This window comes from Trachemys scripta, chromosome 2 (genome assembly GCF_013100865.1).
Source record: "Trachemys scripta elegans isolate TJP31775 chromosome 2, CAS_Tse_1.0, whole genome shotgun sequence".
NCBI lineage: Eukaryota > Metazoa > Chordata > Testudines > Emydidae > Trachemys > Trachemys scripta.
Window position 1 is genome coordinate 36,354,263 of NC_048299.1, and position 17,565 is coordinate 36,371,827.

At 39.5% G+C, this 17,565-nt stretch overlaps 1 protein-coding gene across 13 annotated transcripts in view; it reads left to right on the top strand.

Moving 5' to 3' along the window:
- The window catches only part of NEBL (nebulette), a 402,354-nt gene that overhangs the window by 277,353 nt on the left and 107,436 nt on the right, over window positions 1–17,565 (top strand). For 5 of the 13 annotated variants that reach the window (XM_034760305.1, XM_034760312.1, XM_034760310.1 and 2 more), the window contains exons 1-3: window positions 4,083–4,249; window positions 4,341–4,412; window positions 17,148–17,252. The exons of 2 other annotated variants lie outside the window; for them this stretch is intronic. In XM_034760305.1, coding sequence (XP_034616196.1) covers window positions 4,193–4,249; window positions 4,341–4,412; window positions 17,148–17,252 — 234 coding nt within the window. In that variant the 5' untranslated portion in view covers window positions 4,083–4,192. Of the gene's footprint in view, window positions 1–4,080; window positions 4,250–4,340; window positions 4,413–17,147; window positions 17,253–17,565 lie in introns of those variants that run through there. 6 more of the 13 variants (XR_004644415.1, XR_004644416.1, XM_034760313.1 and 3 more) reach the window with 4 other exon arrangements.

Sequence of the window (17,565 nt, forward strand, 5' to 3'; positions counted from 1 at the left end):
TTGTCTTTTAATTATTTTTGATATCTTTTCTTGCCACACTTATTGAATATGGGGGGAACAATGAAATATTAAAAACCCTGAGAATTAAAATATTTATTTTACAATGCAGAGATTTCCATTCTTCAGCATTTCACTTTGGTATTAGCACAAAAAGTCTGTGACTCATTGCTGTGCTGCATTTGTGTTGTCTTCACCAAGTGCTCTGTATACCAGGAAAGTGAATTGCCATGTCATGTAGCAACTGCTGTAGTTGCTCAGAAAGACATTTATCATGTCTAACATTTGCAGAAGTGGCCAGTTGTTGTGAGACCCAATTTCAGAGATTTTGGGGCCTAATTTCGAGAGTGCTGAGTATCTACAGCTCCAAAAGAAGTCAGTGGAAGGTGTGAATGCAACACCTCTGGAAATCAGGCCTTATGGGTCTCAATTTGGGCACCTACAATCACTGTCACTCTTAAAATTTAGGAGCTTATCTATTAAAACAGCAGGATAAGTCACTTGAAACCCTTGTGTATTATTAATATGTAAATGCCTTCTGTCTCTGGGTTATAGTAGGTTGGGGGCTGTCTGTTTTTCTAAAGATTAAAAAAATCCAAACATCCTTAATTAATACTTTTTTACTCAGTCACAAATGTTCTGTCTGTTTTCATATCTTTTTCTAATGAAGTACTTTTGTTCCAGACAGCAAATGGGAAGCATATGTTAGCTACAATTACTTTTTAGTATTTTGGGAATTTTTACATTAAAAACTTCAAATTCCTTATGTTTTCTGTGTAGATAGGGGTGGGCAAACTAGTTGGCCTGAGGGCCGCATTGGGTTTCAGAAATTATATGGAGGGTGTGCCTCCCCAAACAGCCAGGCATGGCCCGGCCCCTGCCCTCTATCCGACCCCCATTGCTTCTCGTCCCCTGGCGGCCCTCCCCTCAGGACCCCTGCCCCATCCACCCCCAGTTCTCCCTGTCCCCTGACGGCCCCCAGAACCCCCATCCCTGACTGCCCCCTGGTGCCCCATCCAAACCCTCCTCTCCTTACTGACTGCCCCCCCTGGAACCCCTGCTTCATCCAACCACCCCTTCTCCCTGACTGCCACCGGAATCCCTGACCCCATTCAACCCCCCTGTTCCCTGCCCTCTGACCGCCCCCACCCCTATCCACATCCCCGGCCCCTGAACTCTCCTGCCCTCTATCCAACCCCCCCCCCACTCCCTGCCCCCTTACCGTGCTGCCTGGAGCACCGGTGGCTGGTGGAGCTGCTGCCGCGCTGCCCAGCTGGAGCCAGCCATACACCATGCAGCACAGAGCACCGGATCAGGCCGGGCTCTACAGCTGCGCTACCCCAGGAGCTCGCAGCCTGCCGCCCAGATCAAGGACATCGGGGGAGGGGCTGAGGGCTAGCCTTCTGGGTGAGGAGCTCAGAGGATGGGCAGGTGTAGATACAGGCTCCAATAACACATGGGAATCTACTAACCTGGACCCCTGAGATTTTGTAGTTGATCACTTTGGGGGATGCAGTCCAAAGTTGTGTTGTGATGTGCTAGAATTAGGAAAAGAACATCATATTTGAATGATTGTAAAACCAGTTAGCTTTCTTACTTTGAATAAGAACCTTACAATTAAGGTTGTCAAGTGATTTTAAAAAACAAATAATTAATTAATTTAATCACCTGTTTATAAAAATTAATTGCGATTAATCACTGTTAAACAATAATAGAATACCATTTATTTAAATATTTTTGGATGTTTTCTACATTTTCAAATATATTGATTTCAATTACAACACAGAATACAAAGTGTACAGTGCTCACTTTATATTTATTTTTGATTACAAGTATTTGCACTGTAAAAAAACAAAAGAAATAGTATTTTTCAATTCACCTACTACAAATACTGTCATTCAATCTCTTTATCATGAAAGTTGAACTTACAAATGTAGAGTTCTGTACAAAAAAACCTGCATTCAAAAAGAAAACAATCTAAAATTTTAGAGCCTACAAGTCCACTCAGTCCTACTTCTTGTTCAGCCAATCGCACAGACAAACAAGTTTGCAGGAGATAATGCTGCCTGCTTCTTGTTTACAATGTAACCTGAAAGTGAGAATGGGTGTTCTCATGGCACTGTTGTTGCCAGTGTCACAAGATATTTACATGCCAGATGTGCTAAAGATTCATATGTCCCTTCATGCTTCAACCACCATTCCAGGGGACATGCGTCCATACTGATGGCAGGTTCTGCTTGATAACAATCCAAAGCAGTGTGGACTGACGCATGTTCATTTTCATCATCTGAGACAGATGCCACCAGCAGAAGGATGATTTTATTTTTTGGTGTAGTTTCCGCATTGGAGTGGTGCTCTTTTAAGATTTCTGAAAGCATGCTCCACACCTCATCCCTCTCAGATTTTGGAAGGTACTTCAAATTCTTAAATCTTGGGTTGAGTGTTGTAGCTATCTTTAGAAATCTCACATTCACACTTCTTTGGGTTTTTCAGATTTGCAGTGAAAGCGCTCTTAAAATGAACAATGTGCTGAGTCATCGTCCGAGACTGCTATAAGATGAAATATATGGCAGAATGAGGGTAAAACAGAGAAGGGGACATACAATTCTCCCCCAAGGAGTTCAGCCACAAATTTAATTAATGCATCATTTGTTTTTTTAACGAGTGCCATCAGCATGGAAGCATATCCTCTGGAATGGTGGCTGAAGCATGAAGGGGCATACAAATGATTAGCATATCTGGCACGTAAATACCTTGCAGTGCTGGCTACAAAAGTGCCATGCAAGTGCCTGTTCTCACTTTCTGGTGACATTATAAATAAGAAGAGGGCAGCAGCATCTCCTGTAAATGTAAATAAACTTGTCTTAGCAATTGGCTGAACAAGAAGTAGGACTGGGTGGACTTGTAGGCTCTGAAGTTTAACTTTTTGTTTTTGAGTGCAGTTATGTAACAAAAAAAAATCTATTTGTAAATTGCACTTTCACAACAAAGAGATTGCACTACAGTACTTGTATGAGGTCAATTGAAAAATACTATTTCTTTTGTTTATGAATTTTACAGTGCAAATATTTGTAATAAAAAATATATTTGTAAAAAAATAATATACTTTGATTTCAATTACAACACAGAATAGAATATATATGAAAATGTAGAAAAACACCCAAAATATTTAATAAATTTCAATTTGTATTCTATTGTTCAGCAGTGAGATTAAAACTGCAATAAATCACAATTAATTTTTTTTTAGTTTATCGCGTGAGTTAACTGCAATTAATCAACAGCCCTACTTGCAATACATTCTTACAGAACAACAGGTGAAATTATTTCCACTAGCAATAAGGCAGCTTCCTTTCCAACAGAGCTGAGCTCAGTGAATTTATACAGAAAAGGGTGGTTCTGAGACTACAAATCTTGACAGTCTTTAATTGTGAATGGTTATACAGACCTTTAAGGAACATGTATTATCTGTATGATCAGGGTATGTTATCTTCTGTAGAGTGTTGGTATGTGTATGTATGTATATTACTGTAGCTGACATAATGCATGAAGCATTTTAAGAATGTATAATGTTTAATATGAAAGGAACATTTTCAGGAAAGTGTACTAAAAGTAACATGTATTACATTCTGCAATTGCATTTCATAAAGCAAATGTGAATTGTCCAGACTCTCTGTAGTAGAAAATTAAAGATGTGTGCATCTTTTCTGTATGAACTGTATTTGGACTGAGTGAAGAAGTTTTGTGACAGCTGGTTGGGAGTCTGTGATATCTTAAATGTTAGAACTAGATAGTTTTTCCATAATCTTAGGCTTCATGGCACCCGTTTTAGCCAGTTAATTTCATTAAATCATTTATCTTACATAGTTACTGAATCACAGTGCTTTAATTAAATGTCTTAGACATTTAGGAATAGTTTATTTGAATAGGTCATTTAATTATACTTTATCTGTAAGAAAGTATTAGCTGAGTTAGCAAGGCCATCTGTAATGCCTTTTAGTTCACTCATACTGAATTGTTCAGATAAAGACTTTCAAGTGTTGTCTAAATAAGGAAGAAGTCTTGGTAAGGTTAAGCTTAGTGAAGGACACAAGAGAAGCATACACCCTAGACAAGTGGTAGAACATAAACCGTTTGCTGCAGCAGTGGACTTTTTCAATTTTTACCCCATTGTTTTTGAAAAATATTAAAAATAAGAATGCCTGTCCTTCAGGATTTCAGGGAGGATGAAAGTGAGGAGGAGGAAGAAGAAAGGGTGGGTGGCAGTGATAACTTTGAAAAGGTGCTTACTTCTTTTTTCACTTTTTAGTTTAGTGATATTGAAATGCTTTCCCTTTCTTTTATAGGTGTTCCTTAAGCCAGTTATTGAGGACAGAAACATGGAACTGGCCAGAAGATGCACTGAAATTATAAGTGATGTAAGTGACTATAACAATTTGTCTGTTAATTATATTGCTTGCTTCTAAAGGTTTTATGTGTATTATTCTTATTTCTTCAGATTTATAAAATGTAGGTATAGGTGCCCATCCTAGGTTCTAGGTGCCTACTCAATAGATTAAAACATACAAAATAATATAAATGGGCTTCCCAAGAATATGTTTATGAGGAAACTCCATTAAAATGTTACAGAATCGCATAAAGGTACTCAATTAACAAATTCCAAATGAGTTGTTAATAGGAATATAATGTATGTCTGCATTTGGCATGAACACCTTGGATCAGATCTGTAGTGGGCATAAATTGGAGTAACTCTGTTGGCTTCACTGAAGTAACATCAGCTTTGTCAGCTGAGGATTTGGCCCCCTGAGTGAATTATGGAAGTGAAGGTTTGAGCTTGAGTTTGTATTTATTGCGGTGCCGCTCCTGGAAACTTGAATCTCAGGAGGAACTTTGAAACTGCGGACTAATTGGGGTTCTGTTTTTGATTAGACACAGAGTGACTACTCTCCTTCATGGACTAAGTATACATGGTGACTAACAGCAAGACAGCCCATTATATGAGCGATGGTGATTTGCCTATAAAATAATCTTTCCAGCCAACTCTAGGTTTGGATGTTTTGGCAATTGATTGATTAGTAAAACTGCAAAGTGGGGGCTGGTTCACCTTGTATTGTAACATGATGTATAAACTTATTGTAGCATTATTATCCTAGGTGAATACGTATGTTGACCTTGTGAGAATAATACATGCAGAAACTAGACTATAGAGGATGCAGAAAATTCATTACTGGAGGACATTTATCAGGAAGGAATAGATGGCTGCTAGAAAAATGGTACATCTGGAATGTTTAGGAGCTATCATGCTGGGAAGAGAATGCGGCTTGACAGGGTCAAATCTTCTCCTGTGCCTGAACGCTGTGTGCGAATACTTAAATCTTTGTGGGCTGAATATTGGATACAGCCTTAAGAGAGGCCAGTAAGGTGATTACCCAGTAACATCAAATTATCTTAAGCGGTAGTACAGGCTATTAATATTTTTATCAAAGGTACTGATAGTTATCCATGTGTTTTTGTTTGGAAATGTACAGTATATGACACAATACAAGCCTGTCAAGTCAGGTAAAAGCCACAATGATGCATTAGGCTGACTTGAAATCCATGTATTGTTTCCATGCTACTTATTTCTAGATATGATTGCTGTCATAAAGGCAAAAAATACCCTGAACAGTGCTGAGAAACTATTTGTTTTAATTAGAAAGGAATTATTATTGAAAAGTGTATCATTGGTGGTCATGGTGGCTGCTGATAAATATTGTGGAGGTGTTTTTCTTTGATTTTTCTGTGAAGGTTTGGGGACTAAGATGAATAAATGAATTAAAATAAGGTTTCAAACCCTATAATGGTTCAAAGATGTGGCTTTTGCTGAAAGTGTGTGTTAGATTTTCACTGAGATATGAGAATCTTTCAAAGGATAATGATTCCTGTATGATGATGATATAAGAAGTGCAATGGTCCAGAACCAATATAATTTCAAAAGGAATTCTCCCTATTAATATACGAAAATGGAACCCACATTTTGGGCCTGATCCAGTGCTTGCTGAAATCATTGGATGTGTTTTTATTGGCTTTAATGGGTATTGGATCAAGTTCAGAGTGAACTTTTTTTAATCCCCCCCCAAACCTTCACCATAATTGAATTTTCACTATCACTAGAAAAGTCCTACAGTACCCCTGGAGAAAAATTCCCCTACCACCACCACTACTTCATTCTAGGAATGGTGCCAGAACCTCTTGACCCTTTTTAGTTACAGGGGACACACACAGCTATGAAGGGTTTCTAGGGGAATTGTCTTCATTCGCTTCTGGCAGCATCTGCACAAAGTTTAGGAACAGAGCTCAGTGAATATTCTTGTTTGCTTTTGGATCCAACCATGTTCATACGTCTTTACATTTGCTTTTTTATAAACATTTGTGCGAAGTACTTTTTGTTTGCATGACTGTTTAGAGAGGAGCTATTATTCATGCAAATATGGAAATGGATTAGTGTATTCACTTAGTAATGAACAAAGTTGTACCTGAAAACCTGTGTGTGTGTGTGTGTATGTGTATTTCAGACCCAAATTTGCTCATTACCATGTAGAAAGGAAAGGGACTGGAAATGAAGGTAATATGTATAAGTCAAACATAAGTGGGTTTTAATGCCTTTGTGTGGCTTGCAGTTTTACCCTAAGGTGACCTTGTAATGGCAGCACATGACCTTGTGACCACAAGCCTGGGTTATTCCCTTTCCTTTCTTGCAAGGCTGTCAACACAGATACTCTGTCAGAGTGCAATGGCATGATTGTTCATGGCTTGAGATATTGTGATCATATTATGCTCACCCTGCATTTTTTACCATCAGACTTTAAATTGGCACTGTTTTTTTTAAAATCCTATTTGGCATGTAAGCCTTGGGTCTTGTATGAGAGGATATCCGTTCTCACGTGTCACTGTTTAACGATCCCACCATTGTAGTCAGCCGATGTTCACTTTGTTTGTGATGATCCCTACGTTGCCCCCCTCTCAAATCCATCCAATTTATTAAATAACAGTTTTCAAGATGCCTTTAATTCTGACATATGTTGGACTTCCTTTCCAACCCCTTTCTTTTCCACATTTAAATTGGACCCCTTAATTTGTTTTTATTGTTTGTATTTTAAAAGGGGACACAGGGTGCTTTTATGGGGAAAGTAGGAAGCTGAATACAAATAAAGTTATTAAGCAAATTATCATAGTCCTTTCTGTGGAAGGGAAATAGCTTGCCTCTTGAATCTTCATACTGCTTTTCATATGTGCATGTTACTAATGTTTCTTTATCACCTGCAGCAAATGCCATTTAAACATAATGCTACTTACCATCTAATTTGCCACATACTGTAGTCCAAATTGTAGTTCTTTCTGATTCAGCATCTCCTTGCCATCGGCTGGACGTGGTGAAGATTAGATCCTGCCAGGACTTTAATTACAGTTTTTCTCAATTAATAGTGTTTAATGATGGTTAATAAAAATTAATAGAAAATGAATTTGTTGCAGTTCTGGTTTCTTTTCTTTTAACTACAAGAGAATTCTAGGTACTACACTGTGATTCTGAGAATTGTCAGTAGACTGGAGATAAAAAATTATTTATTGTTGGTTAAAAGGAGAAGAGTAATTATGACCCAGTTAACTATTGTTTCAAGCTGTTTTTCTCAGTATTGGATAGAAAATGTGGCTGTATGATAAACTGTGTCTTAATCAAATCCTCATTGAAAATCTCATTTGTCTAATGTTTGAGTTTGACTTTTCATCTTAAGATTTATATCCAAATTGTTCAGGATATAATTTGTTGCTGTTAAAAGCTAATACTAATCAATTGATACCAGTGAGTCCTGAACCAGTTTCTGCCCTCAGTTACACATGTGCAAGTCTACTGACCATATCCATATAACTTCAGTAGCGCTGCATTGGTATAACTGACTGAATTGGATCTGGCAGAATTTGGTCCTTTGACTCTTCTTTTGCAATTGTAGCCCACACCTACTCAGTGTAGCTTTCTGTTCCCCTCTAGTGGGATCTGGGTCACATAAACTTTCAAGAGGCTGCTAGAGCCTTTCAGCTAACAGATGGGACTTTTAGCTCAGCTGCTCAGACATAAGCTTTTTGATTCAGAAGTCCTGGGTTTGATTGCTTCTGCTGCTGATCCACCCATGAGCATTGTGTAACAAATAGTGGCCCCTACCAGGTTTTATGCTAAATGGATCTCTGCAGCTTGGGATAAGCTTTCATGCCCAGGGACAGTACGTAGCTCATCCTTACTAAGTTTGGTAGTCTGTATTTCTCTAGTGACTAAGCCACACATAAAGATTAATGAGCCTAATCTGGTCTTGCCTAAGGAATCCAGGTCTTTTATCTTAGGCAGTACAGGTTTATGCTTTTATATCCAGAGGTACTGAATGTAATCCCTGCTGCCAATGACCCACCGAGAGGCATCACATTATAATGGAATTTCAAGCATTGGTTTCTACGTTTAGGGACAGATTTTCAAGGTTGGATGCAGACACCCACTTGCATCTAACTGAAGGCACAAATACCAGATGTGTGTGTGTGTACAAATGGCTATATAGGCTCCTAAGTGGCTATATATATATGTGCAAATACTCTGTATATTTGTGCATAGTTTTAGGTACAAAGAGATGTATGTGCAGAACTGTTGTGCCTAAATGTGAAAACTTGGCATTTAAACTTTGTATTTTTTAAATGGAAGCAATTTGAAATACAATATGATGTCATTAAGGGACAATCCAGCTCTCGTTGAAATCAATTTAGAGACTCACATTAACCCCAGTGGAAATTGGCTCAAGCCCTAAATTGTGATATTTAAGGTCATGCTCTCCCATAAGAGGCTGATTTATCCAAAAAGGGGCCTTAAAATTCAGTATATCTTTGTCAACATCTGAACAAAAATAATTCACTCTGAATTTGGAAAGAAAAATGTATACCTGTATATTTATCTAAGTGATGGCTGCATATGCAGCTTAATCTTAAAAAGTTTAAGTATATTATCACATTTCAAACAAATTCACAGGAACAATAACTTTCACTTTATTGAGGGATTAGAGTTGTAGTAGGATGGTTTCCTGTTCTGAACACAGTGAAACTTTTATTTTACACAATATATCACACATACATCCTTAGCGTATACTAGTAGGCTGTTTTAAGATTCTTGAAGTGTGAAAGTTACATTTGTGTGTGTGTACACACATGTAGTAGAGATGCAAAAACTGATACTTTTTAATGTTTTCTTTCAATATGGTACCTAGAGCAAAACTCAAATTCCGTAGCAAGTAATACATTTTCTGCTATTAACTTCAATAACAATTGATATAAAGTAGCAGAATAGAAAACTATTGTGAATATTACTGTTGAAATCTTTGTTCCCCGTTTGTTGTAAAACAGAATTGTGGTGTTTTTAATATCTTGTGAAATAAGAGTCAAAGAGACACAAGGCCGAATGCAGAACTGGTGTAAAGAAAAGTATTTCCACAGAAGTTAGTGGAATTATGACCAATTATATTAAGGTGGGATTGTCCCAATGAGTTTATAATTATTAGTCAAAATTACGTAAGTATAAAGGACACAAGGTATATTTTTGGCCTGAGATTTTCAGAGGAGCCTAAAAAATCCAACGAGATTTGGGAGCCTAAGTTCCAAAGGAAGGATTTTTTCATAATCAGATCTTGTAAGGTCTAAGAGATCCAGTTATCCTTGCATAATATTTTGTAATGAATAGGAGGTCACTTGCAGGCAAAAATTCACACTTGGCCAAATTAATATTTTACTCATCCATATTTTAAACCCCAAATTTGAATAAGAATATAAGCTTCTATGCTCATTTCTTCCAGTCATTGCTTGCATTCACCACATACCCACACCATTTATGCTTCAGAAACTTCTTGCCTATTTCATACAGTGAATATATATTTCAAGTGCAAAAATGTCACTACAGTATTCCATATGTCCTTTTTCATCTTCCAATTGCCTGATGCCAATTGATGCAAAAATGTCTGTAGCAGAACAGAACATCTAGAATCAAAATCTAATGTGAAGATTCTGTCTTATGTCCTGTCATAATTACCCACTGAAATCTTGCGCTCACAATCAGCACATTCTGATTGGGGCATCTAGGAGCTGCCAAAATAAAACTAGACAATGAGAAATAACTGGTGCTGATATTGCTGCTTTTCAATTATTTAGGGGGGCATGAGGTCCAGAGTGCAATGCTTTGGGGAGGGGTCACTGATTTGGTTGTTTTTCTAAGCAAAAAAGATTGAGACATTTTAAGAACCTTATGTTTTTGTTTTTTTATATAATTAAACTATATATATTGACCTTCTCAATCTTGCATATTGCATATACATATTTTCTAATAGGCACATTTAAAAACACAAACAAAAGTCAGTGACCAAATCAGCATAAAAAACCTCTCAGTTTAATTTAGTGATCCATGACTTTGTGTATAGACTCAGAACTGGAAGGGACCTCGAGAGGTCATCTAGTCCAGACCCCTGCACTCAAGGCAGGACTAAGTATTATCTAGGCCAGGGGTTGGCAACGTTTGGCATGCGGCTCGCCAGGGTAAGCACCCTGGCGGGCCGGGCCAGTTTTATTTACCTGCTGACGCAGCAGGTTCGGCCGATCGCGGCTCCCACTGGCCGCGGTTCGCTGTCCCGGGCCAATGGGGGCGGTGAGAAGCCACGGCCAGCACATCACTCGCCCGCGCCGCTTCCCACCGCCCCCATTGGCCCAGGACGGCGAACCACAGCCAGTGGGGGCTGCGATCAGCCGGACCTGCTGTGTCAGCTGGTAAATAAAACCTGCCAGGGTGCTTACCCTGGTGAGCCGCATGCCAAACGTTGCTGACCCCTGATCTATGCCATCCCTGACCTTAAAAATCCCCAATGATAGAGATTCCACAACCTCACTAGTCAATTTATTCCAGTGCTTAACCACTCTGACAGTTAGGAAGTTTTTCCTAATGTCCAACCTAAACTGCCCTTGCTGCAATTTAAGCCCATTGCTTCTTCTCCTATCCTCAGAGGTTAAGAACAATAATTTTTCTCCCTCCTCCTTGTAACAACCTTATGTACTTGAAAACTGTTATCATGTCCCCTCTCAGTCTTCTCTTTTTCAGACTAAACAAACCCAATTTTTTCAGTCTTCCCATATAGGTCATGTTTTCTACACCTTTAATCATTTTTGTTGCTCTTCTCTGGACTTCCTCCAATTTGTCCACATCTTTCCTGAAATGTGGAGCCCAGAACTGGCCACAATACTCCAGTTGAGGCCTAATCAGCACAGAGTACAGCGGAAGAATTACTTCTTATGTCTTGCTTACAATACTCCTGCTAATACATCCCAGAATTATGTTTGCTTTTTTTGCAACAGCGTTACACTGTTGACTCATATTTAGCTTGTGACCCACTATGACTCCCAGATCCTTTTCTCCAGTACTCCTTCCTAGGCAGTAATTTTCCATTTTGTATGTGTGCAACTGACTGTTCCTTCCTAAGTGGAGTACTTTGCATTTGTCCTTATTGAATTTGATCCTGTTTACTTCAGACAATTTCTCCAGTTTGTCCAGATCATTTTGAATTTTAATCCTATCCTCCAAAGCACTTGCAACCCCTCCCAGCTTGGTATCATCCACAAACTTTACAAGTGTTCTCTCTATGCCATTATCTAAATCATTGATGAAGATATTGAACAGAACCGGACCCAGAACCGATTCCTGTGGGACCCTACTCATTATGCCCTTCCAGCATGACTGTGAATCACTGATAATAATTCTCTGGGAACAATTTTCCAACCTTATAGTAGCTCCATCTAGGTTGTATTTTCCTAGTTTGTTTATGAGAGGGTCATGTGAGACAGTAACAAAAGCCCTACTAAAGTCAAGATATATCACATCTACTGCTTCCCCCCTATCCGCACGGCTTGTTACCCTCTCAAAGATTTGTTCTTAACAAATCCATGCTGACTGTTACTTAACAGCTAGAAGATAATGAGGTGATTGCAAATTGATTTCTTAATTATTTGCTCCATTATCGTTCTGGGTACAGAAGTTAAGCTGACTGGTCTGTAATTCCCTGGGTTGTCCTTATTTCCCTTTTTATAGAGGCATATGATAGGGTGCACAGAACTACATGGCCCATTGGATTGATGGAGCCATGAGCAAAGGGAATTTGACACACACTGTAATTTTACATCTGGTGTTTCATCAAGGAGTAAATATGATTGGTACTGAGATACAGAGCCCTTCACTGGTTTGAATATGGTCCAGCTGAGAATTGACCAAAGATATTTACCATCTCACAGTTATATGGTTGCCTGTCAGAAATGAATTTGTTGTTGTCCAGCCCACTTCTTGGTGGACAGTACCTACATCATGCAAAACAACATTGCAACTGGCACCTTTTTTGGCTGTCTTCTGAAAGGTCAAGAATTGATTCTGCCTGCAGACTAAACTACACTCATAGAAATGACTCTTCCAGGTCACCTCTGAGGAACATTGTCTTAGAATGTGCAATATCCATCAAAGATTGAATGAGAGAGGAAATCAGCTGGATATTTCTGCAGCCCAGCATCTCCCACAATTATGTTACATATGGGCTGCTTCCTGCCAGTCTGCAGTTTCTGGAAGCAGTTCAAAGCTGTAGCACAGCGAAAGTTGGACATGCCTCTTTTTCCTGCTTGCTGCCAGATCTTCTGCCTCTGTAGCAGCAGCCATGCGGCAATGGGTTTGCGCCCATCCTTTTCTTTACCTCTATTTTCTAACCATTTTCGGGCAGTATCAAGCTTCTTTTTTTGTTCTAAGCCTCCATCCTGGTTCAGGGTTTGTACAGAATCCTGGCCATAGAGACGTGGTGCTTTCGCTGCAGTGCCTCCTTGCTGAGCTGCTCTGTCCCCTTATAGGCATGGCAGAGCAGCTGTGCAAGCATGGACAAAGTCCAAAAGGTGCTTCCTATGTGAGGGAGCATTCCCAAGCTTGCCAGAGAATGAATTATGCCCAGCGTGCTCCCAACCAGCTGACCATAGCACTCTTAGAACCTGGACCTCTGAGTTGGAACAGGCATGATGGGGTCCCCACCCTTCCAAGTAGCTGTGACTCCACCACAGAAAAACCAAACCAGGAGACACAGAGCAGAATAGGGAGAGACTCTAAGGAGAAGGAGGACTTAATTCAAACAACTTAGGGGGTAAATCCTGGGTCAACACAGGACCTCAAAGATAAGATCCCTTTGGGGATACTGGTCCCTATCCTCCCTTAAATGAGTCTTGAGGGAATGTGAAGACAAGCAGGACCCATAGCCACTACCTCTGACTGAGTGTGAGTTAGGGAACTGTGTTAATGAGATCCCATCCCCCAGGGATCTCAGCTATTCGGGACTTCCTCCAAGAGGGTGTGAATAAAAACTGTTGAATTTGACCCCAGACAGACCTTCAGCCCAGCTCCATAGCATACTAGATATCAGCCATTAATAGTGTTTTGTTTGCAGGATCCTCTTGCTGTCTGGCAGAGTAATCCAAGTATCCAGGTTCGTCAAGCAGTCTGACAGGCCAGACCAGTGGTCAGACCAATTTTCCCTAAATTGAACCTACCATTGGTGTTCACAGCCTTAACAGCTCACCCTTTCAAACCTCTGACTTCAACATTGGCATTCTATCTCTCCATCAAGGCCTGTTTTCTGCCTGCCATTATGTTTGTTAGACGAGTGTCGGATCTGTCAGCCTTACTGTGCATTCCATAATGACAAAGTGATACTGAGAACTCTGCAATCATTTCTTTTAAAAGGGAACTCTTCTTCCTATGCCGTTTAGGAGATTATTCTTCCCTCATTCTGTCCCAGGCCACAACATCTGACTGACAAGCACACTGCAGACATCAGAAGAGTACTGAAGATTTAGAATAAGCATAGATCCGTTTACACTAAGTGATAGAATCTGCTAGAAGGTCAGGTGCACTGTTTGTCTCCTTCCATTCAAAGTGTCAAGGACTCAGAACTTCCAAGTTAACCACTGCTAGATGGATCAGACAATGCATTGTGCAGGCCTACAAGGCATCAGGCATCTCTGTTCCAGAAGGAAGCAAGGCATACTCCAGAAGATCTATAGCAGCTTCGTGGGTCGAATAAGCATATGATTTCACCACTGAAATAGGCAGATTAGCCACATGGGCATCAGTTAACACCTTTATCAGATTGCTATAAAGTAGAATTTCTGTCTTCTGCAGAGGCCTCCTTCGGCAGGAAGGTGCTGCAGGAGGCGACCCAGTAATAGTATTGCCTTTTGAACAAACTTCATGGGCGGGAGGATTTCTTTTCTCTCTCATTCTATTTTACTTTCTCCTTATCCCTCCCTACTTCTGTTTCATTGCTCAAACCTACCCAGATGTAACAGAATGGTGGGTGATGCTGGGCTGTGTCACAGTGTCTGGAGTGGCTCATGACTGTGAGTGCCTACCTCAGGGACGACTGTCAAAAACAGGGCAGACACCCCCAAACTGGTGGTATGTTCTATAATGAGATTTTACCAAGCCAGTAACAAATGTGAACTCCTGGATCGCTGTAACAGTCTTACCATGTAGTCACAGACAGTCCCCTTAGACTTTCCAGTCTATCTTGCCACCCAGACAAACTGGATTTAGTGATAAATGGTCACTTGTCTTACACCAAAAATCACATCACATTTAGGTTGCTTCTAGTTCCAAGAGACCAGTCATTTACCCCAGATCAATTGGTAGCCTAGATCTTATACCGGAGACAGCGACTGTAGCCAATCCGGCAATTAACTATCTAAAGGTTTATTTGCTAGGAAAAAGAAATAAGAGCAGTTTACAGGTTAAAGTAAGCAAATATATACACACATGTGAGTTACCATCTAATTCCTAAGAGTGACAGAGTTGTAGTGATCTGTCAAGTCAAAGTGCCTGTTAGGGAAAACCCGGAAGGCAGCCCCTGGGGATCTCTGGCTTCAGTTTAGAGTCTCTGGCCCTGTCAGAGTTCAAACAGCCAAAAAGATGGAAAATTTTCCGGTGACTTTGTTTGATTTCCTTCATTCAGCTTCCAAGCCCACAGGATGAACTTCCTTGCACACAGCATATTCCGGGTGCGATAGGGCCATTAACCAATCCTTTTTTATTGCAGTATTTCTTGATGGCCCATCTGACTTGGATAGTCCTTCTGGATGAGCATAAGATGATGCCCATGCCTGGGTTCACAAGTTCAGAGCAAACATTTTCAAAGTTATAAAGCAAAACTTACATATTTTCTTAGCACGGAATACTGACATTACAAGTGAGATTAATGCATACAGCAATTTACAAACATTTTATACAGTCTAAATACTAAATACATTCTTAAAAGACTGTTTCTCAAATAGTCAAAAGACTACTTATTTTGAGCAAAACTAACACACAAGTGAACTGGTCTGGGCTCCAGATATGAGTTTTAGTTTTAGGAAATGCAGTTTTAGCAAGAGCTGGCATCTGGCCTGCCAGCATCACAGGCTACATCATGGAATATTTCTTACCTGAAAATGTCCTTTCTGCTAGCAGCATCTCCCTCAGTTTTACCCTCTCTAATGGCTCATTAGCCAAGGGGTCAGCTTTTTAGTTGGACAGTTACTGTGCAGGCAGTTCACTGCTGTACATAGTTAATGAGTTAGCATTGGATGATGATAGTATCTGTAGACGAGTTTTAGAATGACTCACCTGGTGACAAGCGGGAGGAGGCATGGCCAGCACATGCTGTGCAGCAGTTTTGAACTGCGTCTGGAAATTGCAGAGTGAAGGGGAGCAGACATAAGATGCTACTAACAGAAATTATGGGGTAAGAAAATGTTCATTTTCTATTGCTCAGGCTGTGTTGCTTCTGTCAGTAAGTCTTCAGTGCATAAATGCAAGGTGCTACAGTGCAGAATGTGAAAATGAGGTTAGAGAGATGAGAACAGATGAATAGAAGAGCTTAAGTCTAAATAATTCACTTTACATTGAACCATATTGATATCAATATTGAAAGAAACTTCAAGCAGTTAAGGTTGCTTAAGGGGAATACCTATCCACACACTTCCTTAAAACAAGGAAAGTTCAGTTAAGCTATCCTTCTTTAAATGTACCTTAATCCTTACACGTTCTATTCACCATCTTCACTAACATATTCTGTCCCTCTGTAAATAAGTCCCATTCATCTCCAGCATATTCAGTAACACCATACACATTCCTCGCAATCACACCGTAACTCAAAACATTAACTCAGACCGCAGCAACAATAACATAAATATTTGTTAGTCATCTGTTTCATGATAAAGCCTATGATGTGGTGGTTTCTCGCGGGAAAGTATGAGTTGAGACTTTATTTTTGTTGCGTTTCTGAAATAACTACTTTAGGGAAAGAGGACCATTGCTTTGTTTTGTCACCTTCCACCATACTTTGGTAGCAAAAACGATCTCCTGTGTGTGTGGAAAAGACTTTAGGAATGAGCTTATGATTTTTTTTTCTGCCTTCAAGAACAGTCTGACAACTGCACTACACAGCTGTCTAGAAGACCTTGACTTCAAATGTTAGAGACTTTGGGGATAACATTTTGAAACCTGCCCCTCAGAATTTATTCATGGATCTTGGATACATAAAAACTGTAATTGCATGTGCTGTGGGAAAATGAAGCTTTTGTATTTGCAAGGTTTATGTATAAAAATTTAGAGCCTGTTTTTAATAATTTTGATGTGAAATCAGGGAGATAAAACTTTATCTTCAATACCCCCTTTCTTTAAAGATACTACAGGAATTGCAAGTAGTGGGTGACAATACACTGTAGGTATAACAAACAACCCTGTCTTTTTCATGTCATATCAAAGGTTTTGTGTTTTTTTTTTTTTTTTTTTTTTTTTTTACATCATCTAGGTGCTCAAGTTGGAGTTTCTGTTATAACTTGATCTTCTTGCTGTTGTAAGTCTCCTCTATCTGATGTTACCTGAGTGCTTTTTCTCTGTGGCTTACTTTGTTACATGATGTGGTGTTTACAAGCCACTTGGCACAGTATTTTAGTGTTCTGTCTGAATGAGTAGAATAAATCTAAAAGGTAACCTTTGTCTGTTTCTGTTTTTAGGGTCAATTTAAATTAATTTTTTCTCTTTGTAGATCCACTATAAAGAAGAGTATGAAAAATCTAAAGGCAAGTTCACATTTGTATCTGACACCCCTCAGTTAAAACATGTGAAAAATATGAGTGCTTTTATTTCTGAGGTAAGATATAAAAGATTGCAAAATATTCTTCAGTACTTGGTTTCCAAGAAAAAAGCCCACTAAGCTGAATATTGCGATTCTTGAGGGGGCGGATTGGGGAGTCTATTTATATCAAATAGCAAGAGAATCCAAAAGTTTTAGTGGGTTATAGCAGTGTCACTGTATGCAGTTTAAGTGTGTAATGCTAATTTAGAATTGTATAATACCTTTCTTCTAGGACCCCACATCAGTTGACAAACATTAAATGTAAATAGTTCTGTGAGCTGATGGACCTGCTCATTAGCCTGGGACAAACAATCAGCCACGCTTGGTT